At 35.3% G+C, this 17,346-nt stretch overlaps 1 protein-coding gene across 2 annotated transcripts in view; it reads right to left on the reverse strand.

Annotated features, from left to right (window-relative positions):
• Window positions 1-17,346, reverse strand: part of PTPRD (protein tyrosine phosphatase receptor type D) — a 498,410-nt gene that overhangs the window by 172,227 nt on the left and 308,837 nt on the right. For both annotated transcript variants that reach the window (XM_087444573.1, XM_087444574.1), the window contains 3 exons: window positions 14,093-14,362; window positions 10,394-10,975; window positions 1,381-1,514 (listed from right to left, as the gene is read on the reverse strand). In XM_087444573.1, coding sequence (XP_087300699.1) covers window positions 1,381-1,514; window positions 10,394-10,975; window positions 14,093-14,362 — 986 coding nt within the window. The remainder of the gene's footprint in view (window positions 1-1,380; window positions 1,515-10,393; window positions 10,976-14,092; window positions 14,363-17,346) is intronic.

Genomic DNA, 17,346 nt, shown 5'->3' on the forward strand with positions numbered 1-17,346 from the left:
CTGAGGAGTGGTAAGGATTTAAAATAATTTAATGTTGATTTACTTCTTACTAAAAACATCAATAGTTGTAACGTGAGTACTTTAAGTTATATCAGCATTTTGATTATGTAACTTTTTGAGCGATTACTTTCTATTGTTAGCTAAATATAAAAGCATTGCATTTAGAACTTGGTCTTTGGAGATTCTGCTCAATTCAAGCAGATGTAATAAAATGGAAGTTTACAGTATTATATTAATTTATTATAGCATTCAAAATGATGTGCCACAAGTTAATTGATAATAGTTCATTTAGTATTGAGTGTTTAAAGAAGGGATTCCTTATTAGACCTAAAGGGTTGTTCAGCTTTGTGAATATCTTAAGACACAGAATGCTAAGAGGTATAATAAAATGGCTTGCGTGGATTAAGTTTTCACATATGGTTTTACTAAATTTTTTGTCCTAATGTTCCCTATTGGATTTCACAATAGCAAAAGAAACCTATTCATCACCATCATATATTCCCATTCTGAAAATTTTAGATGTATCTTAACACCAATTTCTATAATCTTTGAAAGTGAACCCAAGAGACAGTGTACCCTAATGGTTAAGAACACAGATTCTGGAAACTGCCTAGATTCAAATTCCAGCTTTGCCATTCAGTAGTGTGAGACTTTGGGCAAGTTAACTTTTTTCTGTGCCTTCATTTTGTTATATATGAAATAGATTATTAATAGAGGCTGATTCATAGCACTGTTGGAAGGAATGAGTGAGTTAACATATGTGAAACCCTCAGAATAACGTCTGTTAATATATGTATAGGTCGTTTTGATTTTTGTATCTCCTTTTAGTAATTATCAACAATTTCTAACCTTTTACAATCCACTGTTATTTTATTTGCATAACATCCTCAAACTTTATATATGCTAACATTCATATCAAATAACTCTTGGCATACAAACAAACATTTGCTAGGGGGCATCTTTCTTTGAAACCAGTTTGGACAAATTTATCTACTCAAAGCCTTGGAGCACATTTAATTCATGTGTCTACAGTGACTTAAGTACTTTAATGCAGAAGAGAAATAAAGGAAGTCCCCAAGTCTCATGGGGTATATTCTTTTATAAGCTGATAGTTCTGTAAGTAACTTGAAAACCTAAATAGAACCACAGTTCCAGTAGGGACAATAGCTGTCTGTTTTTTTTTTTTTCCGCCCCTCTCTCTACTAAGTCTCCAAACTCCTTTCTGTTTTTTTCAGTCACGTTTCTCTTTTGATGAACAAATCTTTTCCACCAAGTTCCTCTATAGACATCTGACCTTTTAACAGAACTTGGGTAAGTACACAAGAGTAGAATAGTGCCTCAGGGTAGTGAATAACTCAAAAATGAGAAGCACAGTCCTACCTCCTCTCCATGCTCCCCATCTTTGTAGACCAGCTCATAGTTGGCGATGGTGTCTGAACGTGGAGGTGTCCAAGAGAGCAAAATACTTGTTTCAGACTCAGGTTCTGCTTTGAAGTTTAGTGGCTGCCCTGGTACTAAAAACAGGCAAGAAAGGATTGAGTTCACCATCACCATATATATTCAGAAGTTCTTTCATTAGTGCACCCATTTAAACCTTTCGAAACGTGTCCCTATCTATCAGCTTAATGGAGAGCTAGGTCCCTTACATTGTCCAAGTTAACCTGTGTGTATAAAGCCCATTTTTCCTGCTTCAAGGGACAAGGACAATATTATGAATACTGCCTTTGTCCTTGAATAGTTTAGTATCTATACAAGATGTAGAATTAGTGAATACATCAGTCTTGAATTCAATTTTAAGAGTAATAAAATTATTTGCTGTATAATATTGTTGTAAGTAATGAATGTGATGATTTATATAAGGAACTTAAAATAAATACCTCCTAAATCATAATGAGTGCTAAATACATAAAAGCTATTGCTGTTTTACAACTGAATGGGAACTATTCTAGTACTGCATTTAACTTTCAAAATTATTCCCAATTAGGTTTATAAAATCCCACCTTCACTCCATTAACAAAACCTACAGGCAAGCAGAATCACTTTGAATTTTTTCTTATCAACCCACGTTTTAAAAAAGAAGTGAAAAAAGTAAAAAAAAAAAAACACCTATCACTTACAAATAATTGCTTCTAATCCCTAAATGACTTTAAATGACTTAATACACTAAACCTAACATAAACTTGACATTGTCCTTAGTGACAGGGAGCTAAATTACCACACAAATTAAAAAGTTTATAGAATACACTTATCAGAAGTATAGTAATTTAACAGAGATCATGTATAATTCTCATATTAGTCATATAATAGACAATTTGGAAGAATTATACATCAGATGTAGTAGAGAATGGGACATCTATGCAGTTTAAAACACTGTACTCAAATGTATTAGAATAAGTTTTACTAACGCCAACCTCCTAGTTAACACCTAATCCCATTAGGTCCTCCATCCATTATACAAAGGCTAATAGATCTCAGGGCATCACTAGTACAGCTAGCTTCACATTTCTCTTAGCCAATGTCTGCTCTGATTGGTTGGGACCCATGCTTTGCGGGCCATTCGATATTTTCATCACTACTCCTGATATTGTGGCTTGTTTCAAAGTGCTATAGCTGAACATATGTCCATATTCCCACAAGTTCACATGAGAATCCCATGTATATTTAATAAAAAAACAAGAACAATGATACTTCACACCAGAGGGGAAAAGAACATCTAAAGTGTTCTTGGCAAATGAGTATAAACATTCAAAAACATATAAAAGATAAAATAATTTGTAACTAATGTATGACATCAATTTATTTATTTATTTATTTTTGTGAGGAAGATCAGCCCTGAGCTAACATCCATGCTAATCCTCCTCTTTTTGCTGAGGAAGACCGGCCCTGAGCTAACATCTATTGCCACTTCTCCTCCTTTTTTTCCCCAAAGCCCCAGTAGATAGTTGTATGTCGTAGTTGCACATCCTTCTAGCTGCTGTATATGGGCCACGGCCTCAGCATGGCCGGAGAAGCGGTGCATCGGTGTGCACCCGGGATCCGAACCCAGGCCGCCAGCAGCGGAGCGCGCGCACTTAACCGCTAAGCCACGGGGCCGGCCCGTCAATTTCTTAAACAATGGTTGAAGCATTTTTTTTCCATAAGAAAGAAGGTCTTTGGAAATATAAAATGTATTACTTTCTTTTCCTTTGTAGTCATCTCTCTGTAGTATGACTAAAAAAATATCTTTTACTTAAAAAGAGATTAAAGTCTAAAGAAATCTACCAGAAAGGTTTCTAAGATTCCTAACTATCATTTTATTCCTCTGTCTGGTCTGTTAACTTGTAAGTCTGTGTGTGTGTGTGTGTGTGTGTGTGTGTATGTAAATGGCCAAGTGTACACACTCATGTTTGGACTGATGCTTAAGGCCACCAATAATCAGTGCTTCATGTTTCTAAATTGTATTCATCATCTTTTCTCCCTTTTGTATCACAGGACTTGAGATATTCATTAATTTGATGCCTCTGGGAACATACTTTCTGAACAGGGTGTCTATTTTTTTTTTAAGTACCTGCCCAGTGGGTGACCTAACAATCATTCAGATTGAGAGGCAGAAACAGAAGAAGATAAAAGATCAAGAGCAAGCAAAGGAGGAACAGAGGAAAATAAAAAACAAACAGGCAAATAGCAAAGCAAATGGAAAATGCATTACTTCTGAAAGGAAAGTACCAAAAGCACCAGGAGGAGGAACAGTGGCAGCCAAGAACGGTAGATAGGGAAGTTATGATCGGATTCTAATGTTCAGATGATGAAAGGTTTCTCAGACGAAAAATACACACACACATGCACATGTGGGCAGTCACTTCTTTTTGTCTAGTTTTATTCCTTCTTTCCCCCAACTTCCATAAGTCTGCGAAAGAAGAAAGCCTTGTGATAACTGCTGACTTAAACCAAACTGGAATACTGTATAGTCAAGAGTTAAAAACATGGGAAGTACTTAAGGGCTGCTCTCAGGATAATAATTGCTTGTTACGTATTTCCTCCCTGCCTAATGCTAATAATAAATTGTGACATTGATTGAAAACATCTTGGGAATCTAATTAACTTTTCCTACTTAACCTGTTTACTTTTTTGCTTTTAATTTGTCTTGAACAAATTCCCACTAGGTCTCAATGTTTCATCCTTGTTTAGTGATACAAACTTCATCTGATCCTCTAATTTTGTTTGGTTCCATTAAGAGCCCTCTCCTTCTAAATAATGAATTAAATAGGCACATCGAAGTCTCAGAGGGTGTACTGTCCATTTTATTCTTGGACAAAGTAAGTAGTGGCCAGATGGCTTGATGGTAAGTCTCTTCAAATAATAATATATAAGGGGTTCTCCTTCCTGCTTCCACCATCTCCATTCTTTTGAAGTGGTTTGGAGAGTAATTTAATTTACTAGATTTTAAACTTGTGGTAGAAACACAAACGCCTAGAGGTGACAAGTAGATCACTTAGATGAGGGCGAGGCCACGTGGAGACTGGGGACAATGGGAGAGTGCCTAGGCCCATCTGAAAGAGTTGGTAAAATGTTTCCACTTGTAACAATTGGAAATTAATTAAATTAATTGAAATTGATTGAAAAACACTGTATGGGGCAAAACATGTCTGCAAGCGAAATCCAGCATGTGAACCAGTGCTTTAAAAGGTCTTTTTATTTTATCAGGCTCTACCCTCATAAATGCCTTAAGGATGTCACTACTCAGACTTTCTGGACAGCGAGGGTTCACCTAAAGAACTTGCCTCCTCAGGGTCGTTTAGTCACAGCCGAAACAACCACAGCAAAGCTGAGGATTCAAAAGAAAAGAAAAAAGCTATGATATTAATGGATTTCTTTTTATTCTCGAAACATATTAGTCTTAATTATCATAATATATGTACAAGAGAAAACACTTTAGGGGACTCTAAACTGTCATAATTATTTTCTCTGTACCACTTAGAGACAGAGGGAATACTTCATCGTCTGTCAACTAGATTTTTACACCAAATATTGCGGCTACAGAGGTCCTATTAACATTTATATTTGCGTTTTTTCTCCGGCCCTTCTTTTTCTCTAAATATATCTATTTACTTATTTATATACACATAATATAAAAATATATAAAACATTTATTATATAATATATAAAAATAAATAAATATATTTTTTAAATGTTCTCACCATCTACATCTCAAACTTACTGGCATTCTTTATCTTTACTTATTTCTTGTTTGTCTATGTCTATTTTATTTTTATTTTGTTTCAGTGTTTTTCTGTGTTATAGCATTTCCCTCATCAATTAACTGAACATAACATTTATGGGAAAATCTGAGATTCTGGGAAACTCATGGGCAAATAAAAAGAACCCATCCAGAAACTTAAGTGAAATCATTCTACATTAAAAAGGGAGATGTGATAATACTGACCATAAACCAAATTTAGAATTTAGATGTGGAAAGAGGAAATAAAAGCAGAAATACAAATTTTCTTTAAAATTACATTTAAGCAATCTTTATAGTCTGTAAAGTGGTGTCAATGTTATATCCTTCTTCTTGGTTATTTATTTAATGTCCACAAGAAAATAGAAATATGAGCTATGAATTCCCTAAAATAAGATTATAACCCATTGATAAATGTATTTGAGTGGTAGAACTATTATACTCTGTATAAATATCTGAAGGCAACTCAAAGACAGAGAATGAATAAGAAATGAAAGAAAAATCTGCATTTCATCTGAAATGCTGATAATACTAGAAGAGATCAACATTTGAGTAAAATTGAAGGAATATCTCTAAAGACAAAAAGGTTAGTACATATTAAATGGATAAACCACAGTTTTACCTAGCCATATTATAAATATGAAATATTACCAAAGAGACTAGAAAACCCATTATTGCTAAAATATCTAGTACTTTAATAAGGTACAGATTTTTAAATGTGTATATCTAGCATATTGATAAATGATAACAACAACAATAAAAGCAACAGCCAGAGCTACAGCAGTAGTAGAAAAAAAACAAAACAAAATTCAAAAAAAAGAGTCTGATTTGTAAGTACACAAACATATCACTGACAAAAAAGTACTTAATATATAAGCACCTGCACAAATCTTACTCAACTGTCATTAAATATCAATAAGAAAAAGTTAGATTTTATTACACTTGTATTTACATCCAGAGCTCCCTTACTCATTGCTAAAACTATTTAGAGAAAGCATTTAAATTGGGCTTATAATTTTGGCTACTGGAAATGTCTTTCTCTAGTTTGCTTATATAGGCCTATAGACATATACTAATGAAATGATTGATAAACTTCTGGAAACTTAAAGCACAATGTCTCTAAATGTCATAGGTTTTTATTATAACAATTACGCAATGCCCAGAATTTGTACTACAATTAACTTCTTCAAAATGCTTAAAGTTGATACTACTCACTAGTATTTATTTAGTAAATGTATATAATTCCTTTCCCTCCACAGACCTAGTATGAAGGTATACACGTATAAATCAGTAGACTTTTCCCAAAAATGTATTAAATGCATAGAAGAATTAGAGGTCAGATATGTTTTCTAAAGAAAGTCCAGAAAAAAGACACACATTAGGTTTTAACAGATTTAGAATGCCTCCCATTAGCAGGAACATCAAGCAACATTTATTTGAGTGCATTAGGTTTAAGATGTAATTTATTACATTTCTTTATCCAAGTTTTATTTATACTTCTGTGAAGTATAGCTACCCTATGATCTTATAATAATTATCTATACAAGAAAGCTATGTAAGAAGACATCCTTCCTGAACGTGTTTTCTAACAGTGGAGATTTTTTTCCAGAACAATATAAATACTTCCCTTGTCAATGGCCATATATTCCACATATTTTCAAGATGAACTAGTTGTAAGTGACCATAAAGCCAGAAGTTAAATCTATGGAAAACTTGGAAGATTAACTCACTTCTAGAAAATAATCATCTTAACTAAAATCTTTTCATATTTAAAACCATTTAAAGATTACTTAATATTTTCAACTGTACTAATACATGCAATTAAGGAGAAATATTATTGACTATAAAATAGATCATATTTTGACTTTTTTATTATCAGAAATATATAAATTTACATCAATATGTGTGACAGTAATGTTAGATAAGATCCAAACTGGTAACTTCACTCTTAAACTCATTTTGTTACTAAATACTATTTCTTTGGAGTCTAATTTTAAACAAAATTAGGTATATTAATGTTAGGGAATTAAAGATAATAAAACAAAATGAACACCTTTCAGATATAGACAACAAAAATTTATATCTTTCTGTATGTGAAATTAAAATATACTTGAGACATTCATACATATTATTGATCAGTAAATTTTTTTAGGTTTGGAAAAAATAAAATTGCAGTGAAAATAAGCATATCATTAAATTTTATACAACCTCTCTAAAAGAATATTTCATAATGGTTTTATGTTTTTGCCTAGCAATGATTCTAAGAATTAGCTAGTCAGCAACAAGAAAAAGGAGCAGCTCAGGATTAATTATATCAGAACTAACATCATTGTATTTGGCAGGTGCCCACTAACATCAAATGGCCTTTGTTAATTAAGCCTAGAGAATAGATCAAATCATTGTGCTATTTTGGAAGGTTTTCTTAGCCTATTGATCTTGGCAGGCACAAGTCATTATGTCATTATATATCTTCTCAATCAATGGGCATTAAAAGTACAGCTATTATGAAATGTTCTTGGAAATATCTTAATGTAGAAAAAGCCAAACAGAGGTTGGGAACAATTATTCTAATACATCTGTGACCCATTCATCTAGATTTTTCTAAATGCACAGTCCTTGAATCGCATTAACTCAATTGTCCCTGTCACAATACTACCTTCCCTGAGTTATTATTTATATTACATTATGTCCCCTGGTAATATAAAAAATCAAAATACGGGGGCCGGCCCGGTGGCGCAAGCGGTTAAGTGCGCGCGCTCCGCTGCGGCGGCCCGGGGTTCGCTGGTTCGGATCCCGGGCGCGCACCGACGCACTGCTTGGCAAGCCATGCTGTGGCAGCGTCCCATATAAAGTGGAGGAAGATGGGCACAGATGTTAGCCCAGGGCCGTCTTCCTCAGCAAAAAAAGAGGAGGATTGGCGGATGTTAGCACAGGGCTGATCTCCTCACAAAAAAAAAAAAAAAAAAAAAAAATCAAAATACGATCTATTTAAACATCAGCTCTATATCTTTCAATAAACTGTGACCAAAGGCATTGCTGTCTGTCATTCCATATTCTGAACACAAGGATTCTCATGATTCCCAAGATTCTTATGTTTCGGTCGAATTTAGTTCCAGGAATTATTTGGTTTCTTAGATAGTGAAATCCTCCTGCCATCAGTAAAGAGTTATAAAACATTGTAGATTTCTATGTTTCAATTTGTGGTTAGAAAACTTAGAATCAAATCTAGTAATCAACTATAATGACCTTTTATGAAAAAAAGTATTCCTTCCACTTCTTTCAGATAAACTCTTTTTTTTAATATCTAAATGGTTTCATGTACTTTTTGTACTGGGATAATCTCAAATATTTCAGAAGTAAATTATATATAATTTTTAAATAAAGATATAGACAAATGCCACACTTTGCTTCCTACCTCTATTAATTTATTGAGCACCTATTAGGCAGAAAAATCCTAGTAGGCACTAAAACTGTCATATTAGCAAATTATGAATCTGAAAGATAATGGTGCTTAAAAGAATCTAGAGTGCCTAGATTTAAATTCCGCTTTCTAACTTACTAACTTTGTGACCCAAAACAAGTTCCTCAATCTTTTTATCTTCTTTGATCCTCAATTTACTTATTCGCAAATGGGATAATTCTACATCTACCTAATTGGGTAGCAAGAATTAATACATGTAAAGTTCATAGCACAGTGCCCGGTACATGCTAGCTGCTATTATTTTTATTATTATATATTACTTATTAAGTTATAAAATGTTTATATCAATTATTTAATCTATACCTCTGTTGCAGGTTGAAGTGTGCTGCACAAGAACACAAAATTCACAGATTTCTACATTTTCCAACGAAAAATTTTTATGGAAAAATTAATCTACAGTATTTTTCTGCATAATAATATAGCAAATAAATACAGAAGAACTGCAAAAGCCAAGTAGGAAAGATATATGAATGGTTTTTATCATAATTGTGGTAAAACATTTTTATAGTTTTCTTTCATACAGTTTATTAGAGAAAATAATAAATCCATGAACAAACCAGTAAGAACCAAATAACAGTATGAAAATAACATAAAGCAGGCAGGCTGTGAGTATGTTCTGAGATTTCTAGTAGCCCAGGGCAAAGAGGTAAACATTCTCAGTCATATGATTTAGAAAGCCCAAGACTTTCTAAATCATATGACTTTCTAAATCATATGAAAACAAGTCAGTGGTTAAACATAGGTTTAGCTAGTTCTGATACAAGAGAAAATTCATTCCCAAGATTAGCAATGAGCTATGCCTATAGATTATAGATACTGTCTCCAATAATATGGTTCTTATGTAGATTCTCAGAACAAACCCAAGGAACGCTGCTAAAACACTCATAGGTTAATGCAAGTTTACGAGGCACCAAAACAATAAGGCGTAGAATGAATAGTTCTCAGATGTTCAAGAATAAACTTTAGAAGAAAGCTACCAGGTTATATTCCCAACCCAAGGCAAAACTAATCACTTTGAATCAAAGACCATAGAGGTCTGATATCCTCTTATGAAAATAAAACCACTGGCAAGGCCAAGTATTTCTTCATAAAATAGTTTGGCGTCTACTCTAAGACCCAGTAAAATGGATGAATCAGGCCCCAAAGTTTGATCTTAGATCTTGGTAACTGTTTTTCCTTAACCCCTGAGGCCACACAAAGAAAAAAAATCAAAAAGCCATGAGGAGAATATTTATTTTTAAGCAAGTAGCCTCCTAGCAAATATAAGCCGTTTAAGTATCCGAGGCTTCCTAACAAATGGTTTTATTTTTAAGTTTATCTTGAACCATCCAATCTTTCACAAATTAAATAATTTTTTGAGATTACTCTGAGTTGCTAGTATAGAGAAGCATAGTTCTATTCTCAAAATGCTACATGAAGACACATTCACCCATCTCGTGCAGAAGTCTTCGAGCCATTTGGGTACAAATTAAAAAGTAAGGATGCTACCTACATCCTTCTACTTAAAATTATTATTTAGTCTTTGAGGTACCCATGCCTATTCCTTTTCAGATGCCTTATCTTAACCCCTCACTTTGAGACTCTCAGTCTCAAAAAATTAAATTCATACTATATTTGTTCTTTGTTTTTGTCCTTCCCACCTCTTAGCACCAAACCCTCCCCCTGCTGCCCAACTCCCCATCCAGAACCAGACTTACCTCCTGTCTGAGTGATAACTTGTATGTCACTTGAAAGGGGACCATCTCCAATTGAGGTAAAAGCCAGGACTTTGACAGAATATGTTTTCTGGGGCACTAAGTTGCCAATAGTAGTGATTTGGCTGTCAGCTACATTGTGTTTCATCCAGTTGTTGACATGCTGAGTAGGATCCATTGTATAATAAACTCTGTATCCTTGGATCTGTCCATTTGGCTCCTCAGGTTCCTTCCACTGTACCAAAATGGTGGTTGAACTCAACATCCGCGCCTGGACATCCCGTGGGGCACTGGATGGTGCTTGCTCTGAGGTTTGCGTTAGCACGGGCTCACTGGGAGGACCCCGCCCAATGTTATTGACAGCAACAACCCTGAATTCATAATCCGAGTAGGGACTTAGTCCAGCGACACTGTAGCGTGTGGTCGCCACCCCATCAATTTCTTTGTAAGGTTCCTCAGAATTTTTAGGTTTATGCTGAATGATGTAGTAAGAGACAGGCTCAGGGTTCCCTGAGTCCCACGTCAGTGTGATGCTCGTAGCTGTGCTCTCGGTCACTACAGGAGTTCCTGGAGGTTTGGGTAAGGCTGAAGGGGAGGGGAAAAAAAAAAGACAGTGACTGTCCATCATCTCTAACACGTTACAAGAATCTGTAACTCTACTACTGGAATAAAAGATTTATGTATCAACTGAAGATTTAATTAGATGAATTCATAGCAAAGGATAATTTTCTAAGTGGTCAGGAAGTACTGTAAGACACGCATAGGTGACACAAATCCCATTTTACTAGAATGGCATTATAGTGTTGTATTTTGGGTCTTGTATCCACATCCACCACTTATTAACTATGTGATCCTGCATGCATTGCTTAACTTCTCTTTGCTTTAGTTTTCTTATGTGAAAAACGGGAAAAACTGCATTATTGGAGTTGTACTGTACAGCTGGTAACTTGTATTTCATGAATTTGCTGTGAAGATTAATGAGCTAATCCAGTAATGCTCTTAGAATGTATCTGGCAACCTCAAAAAACATTAGTTGCGATTGTTACTATTATTATAACCAAAGGCTTGGCCAATTAGTTCCGTGCTTCAAGAAATAAGAGATATAATTAAATACGAATAAACGCTGAAAAGAATAAAATTTGGAATATATTGAAATGGTACTAAATTACTATGGAAGAATAGTATCCATATTGTTTTCCAGTTTCATGACAAATTAACATTACTATAATTTTCTTATAAATAATCTAACCAAGAATTTTAAGACAAGAAAGAATAATTTCAAATTAATTAATTTCAAATTCATGTTTTTTACTTAATATTAAAAAAATACTGAAGGAACTAAATTAAAGCATATTCACAAACCACTTTTTAAAGTAATTCATTGTCATAATATGTATTCTACATTCAGTTTCAGTAATATCTGGGATTATAGCTACACGACAAATATGTGCAATTAAATCCATCTTTTAGAGATCCAATCTTTCCTTTTAGCAAAAGAACACAACTCAAAATGCTGCCAATGAAGAATACAAACCATCTACACTGGTGGCCTCATATTTAAATGCCTCACCCTGGACAATGATTCTGGAAGGTAGTGGCATTAGCGTAGAAAAGAGAATTCCACCAGCAGACTTTTTAGAGAAAACTCAGACAGTAAATCTCATATAATCAGCCCTTTAGTACCCTTTTTTTCCTTGTCAACAAAAATGCAAAAAGTCTAACATTCCTTAAAATGGCAGCTTTTCAAGAGTAGCAAACTTGTACTTGATTGCTGCTGTATCCCCAAGACTTAGAATGCTGCCTGGCACTGAGTAGGATTTTAATAAGTACTGTTAAATGACTAACTGAATGAATGAGGCAGTACTCATTCTCCTCACTGTCTTCAAGCTCCTCTTTTGGTTTTGATTCACTTTTTGCCTTCAAGATTCACATTCATTCATTCATTCATTTACTTATTTTTCAGGTGGAGAGGACAGGGAACCGGCAAGAGTCCGGAAAACAAAGATAAAAAGTTGAACAAGATCTTAGTTTAATGTGACTTATGCTTTTGAATTCCTGCAAGTCTTCAGAAAACCTTCAAATATTTAAAGCTGAGATGGTTATTATGAGAGAGGTGATTCAATATTTGCATATTACTCTACTATAGAATGATAATATTTGGCCAAGGGAATTTACTGAAAATAATAATAAAAAAAGACATTTGTTTAAATATTCTGGTCTGGCATTTTTCAAGGAAGTGGGTGATCCAAATTTTCCCCAGATGTCTTTCTGAATTTTTTTTTTTTTTGTGAGGAAGATCAGCCCTGAGCTAACATCCATGCCAATCCTTCTCTTTTTGCTGAGGAAGACTGGCCCTGAGCTAACATCTATTGCCAATCCTCCTCCTTTTTTTTCCCTTTTTCTCCCCATAGCCCCAGTAGATAGTTGTATGTCATAGTTGCACATCCTTCTAGGTGCTGTATGTGGGACGCCACCTCAGCATGGCCAGACAAGCAGTGCGTCGCTGCGCGACCGGAATCCGAACTTGGGTCACCAGTAGCGGAGCATGCGCACTCAACCGCTAATCCACAGGGCCAGCCCCACTTTCTGAATTGTTAAGGCAAGTAAAAATACCATTAATTAAACGTGTGTATAGTGATATTTAGCAGACATTATTAGTTTTGCTGTCATATTTACTGTATAGTATGGGTTTTTTGTCTGTAATGTATGGATAAGTATAAGTATGCTTAACACAGTTAAGAATATGCAATACAACATTACTATTTTAAATGATTAAATGTTGACAATGGTGTATACCTTTGCTCTCATGTGACATTAGTTTTATAGGACATATATCATATATTTGATATACATGCTTGGTTGGAGATATGACACTGATCATAACACGTGTGTTGCATTTTTTAGGATCATACTTCCTAGACAGGGAAGATAATTTGTGTTCATTTTGCAATAGTTCCAGACATTTGTAGGAACCTAAAGTCACCCTCAGTCTGATCTATACTGCAAAAAATTTTTAAAATTCTACAAACAGTGGGTAAAAACAATTGGAACCCTTACATGCTCACTTTTTTTTCTTTGATTCAAAAATATCTATGGAATATAGTACTTTGGTTATACTTAGTACACTTATTTCAAGAAAAGAATATTTCTTGAGCACTTCATCTATACAAGGTGAGAGACAAAGCCAAAACAATATAATGCCACTTGCATTTTTATTTTTAATGTTAGGGCCTATCAAAAATTTAAAACGTCTATTATTAGACCATGTTAATTTCAACTCTGTTTCTTTTTTTTTTTCCTTTGTCTTCAGGGATTTTGAGTATTTATTAATACTTCTTGGATTTTTCTATCATGTGACTCTTATTAACATTCTAGATTAACAGCAAACCTGTGTGCATCAGTCCTACCATGATGGTTGACCATATCTAGCACTCCTCATTCTGCCTGGTTAATCCCTAGCCCTGGCCTATTGTTAAATATTTTGATGATTATCACTACTTAGGCTGCTACTTTTAAGATAGAATCTGCCTACCTAGACATGTGTATCTTATATGATATCATAGATATGATGAGACTATGACATTCAGAATCACTGAATGATGAATTGATTCATTTTAGAATTCCAAGAATAGACTTTGGGGAGGCATTAGTCAGGTGGCTTGAGTGTACCCAGACCCTGAAAGCATGAACCATTGTGCTTACCTTTGACAGTGATCTGTGCTATTGCTTCAATGACACCCAGTGTCGACATTGCAACACAGGTGTAATTTGCTGACTGTCTTACATCATTCAGTTCTAGGACATTTCTTCCTATTGGCATATCATCTTCAGGTGTCAGATCTTCGGCCCCCAACATCCACTTCACATAAGGCATTGGTGACCCCACGGCCACACAGGTGATATTAACACTTCCACCTGGCATGATTTCATGATTAGTGGGTGGGATAGAGAATCTTGGTGGGACACGGCGAACTGGAACAAAACACAAGGGAGGATGATAAAATATACAAGGCAAAAAAATGGCTTGTTAAACACGTGACATGCACTGTACAGACACAATTAAACAATTGAAACATACTGTGGATTGTCCAAAAACAAAACAAAGAAAAACTGTGGATAATACAGACCATACAAGTATGGTGTGTATATACACAGAAAAAATTTCTTTAGTTTAGTCATTGATATCTTAGACACATTCATACAAAAGTTGATTCAGACCTACAAGGGCCCCACAAAAAAAACTATCTACAAACTAAGAATACACAAACATCATGCATAAGATAAACACAAAAACATATACATGCATGCATATAACAATGATCCTATGCATGCATGTATATGCAGAAAAGGGGGCTGGAAGGTCACCAGCAGGTTTTAGTCGAGTTTCAAAACCAACTTCAGTGCTGTGAACTTCCAGTTGATGTGAATGTACGTGTGGGACCACATTGTCACATCCCAGCCCTGGGAAACATCATCTAGAGTACACTGAAAGTGCAATTTATTTGCTTTCAGACTCAGAGTAGATGCAGCCTCAAGACCTCACACTAACACTGGAACAAACAAAAAAATATATATATATACACATATCAATTTACAGTCACAGAAGAAGAAACAAAGCCAATTCCAGTAGAGATACTGGATTGGGTCATGCAAGGCATGCACAAGATGAAGTCTTAAGGCCCATGCTTAGGACAATGGGAGAATGGCTGGAATCCAAGACAACAACGACAGCAGAAGCAATAAGAGGGTAACAGACCTAAACATAGAGGGAGGTGGTAAAGTACAGTGATTGAGATGGGGATTTAGGGGGTGATAGGGTTGAAAATTGAAAGATATTAGATTAAGCTAGGTTGTCAAAGGGAAGGGTTGCAAATTCATGGAGGGAGTGGGTATTTCACATTCAGGATTCCATTCAGTTCACATCTAAGGTAAAATAACATAAACGACGACAACAAAATCTAATAAGAGGTTTTTTATGCCTACAACATTCACACTGAAGGACACTGGATCTGAAACATACAGTGGGACATGACATTAAGAAAAGAGGTCATATTAAAGCAACACAACACAGAAAAAATTACCAAGCAATTACAGTTCAGTGTTCCTGCTTCAGATAATCTGCATGTTATGTGTGTTTAAGTACATGTGTCTTGGACATGGTACAAGGAGAGTGTAAGAGACAAATCGGTTTCTTCTTGGGCTTTTATTGGCAAAATATTACACCATAAGTATTTTAGATCAAGGGGTAATCATTAGGAGCATACCTTAAATATGGATAACAAAGTGATTTTTGAAAATTATGAATACATTAAAAAACAAATAACCTCATATCCCCCAGAAGATGATAAGTAAGTAAATTCTGTCTGTCAACTTTTTGGCTGTACTTAAGGTTAAGATAAACCTCTGTTGATTAGAGAGGGCTCGCTGTGATGGCCTCACGGGTGAATGACAGGCACAGGAGAAGTCAAGAGAGAGCTAAGCATGCCTCCTGCAGCCAGTTCACAGGTTACACAAAGCAAGCAGGAGCCAGTGTAGACTCTGAGGTGTCAAAGAACAAATCAAGAAAAACGGAGGAGAGTTTAGTCTTCATGCTTGGGACTAGGGGAGGAACTTGAAAAAGTCATTCTGTGGGCAGCAGGCATCCTCGTAAGACAGAAATCAAAGGTGGGGAGGGAGATGGGAAGAGTGGAGCAGGAAGGAAAGCAGGAACACTGACCAAGTTCACTGGACCTGATGGAGTTAAGTGTTACCAGTTACCATGCACCCAGGTACATTCTCTCCCATCATGCACCACAGTTAGAGACCACCAGCTAGCACCGGAAGTCAGGGCCAGGGCATTCTCTACTAAAACATACCATTAACCAAAAGAGGACCACAATGCAACTACATTCATTTCATTTGTATTCTTTGTTATTGGTTTAATTAATAGTTTTGTAAGGTGGGTAAAAAGTAAAAAACACACCAACCTTCTCGCAGCTCTGAGGGATGTAGGGGGTTTGATGCAGAACACAATGAAATGAGGAAAGGAGAAAAACAAGGGAAACACAGAGAGAGTAAAAAGGCCATATCAAGGCTTTCAACTGCTACTTGAACATCTTTACTTGCTCTAGTTCATCCTTCCTACCTCAGCTGAAAAACTTAGCAATACCTCATGGACTAACATGGTATTAGAAACAATAGCTAGCATCATTTTGAAATTTTTCCATTGAAGAAGGTACACATGCCTCATGCAGCAAAGGAGGTCACCGTTGTAAGAGAAAGGATCGAGGGGCTTTCAAAGAATTTGGAGAAGAAATGGTTTTCTTCACAGTCTCCCCCCCCAGACTCCAGAGAAAGATAGGAGAGAAAAAGAACCCCACGGAGATGAAATTATCCTAAAAAAAAATTTCAAAATCAAGCTAGATATTTTCCTAAGGAAACCCATCCTATTGTAACTTAAAGCTCTCGCATCTTTTATCTCTTCCCACCCCCACCCACCCCTTTTGTGGTTATTCACAGACATGTAGACCAGGAATAAGAGGATTTCCGTTGGACAAAAAAACTACAGGAACCGTCTTTGAGGATTCCGGGGAAGAAGAAATACTTTTTTCTCTTTGAAATGAAAGGCACAGCCATTCATAAGCTTAAGACTTAATCATTTCTATTACTTTATGAGAAAATATGAAGGTATCCTCATAATTCATTCTTGTCCCAAGGACACCTAATATCATTTTAAAAAATGCAATCAGTGTTCCATGGTAATCGAAAGATTGAACTTTTCAGCAAGTCAATAATTAAAAATAATATGTGTGTATATATATGCGTAAGCATATGCACATAATACTATGTTTATAAATAACAGTGTATAAAAAGAAGGAAGAAAATAATGTGCCATTTGCCTGTAGCACCTTATGATTATTATTTTTTTAAGTCAGCAGCTTTATCCTTACAGCACTGCCGCAGAGGTCTTGAAGACA

The sequence above is a fragment of the Ceratotherium simum genome, chromosome 20 (assembly GCF_057802395.1).
Source record: "Ceratotherium simum simum isolate JZ-2026a chromosome 20, ASM5780239v1, whole genome shotgun sequence".
NCBI lineage: Eukaryota > Metazoa > Chordata > Mammalia > Perissodactyla > Rhinocerotidae > Ceratotherium > Ceratotherium simum.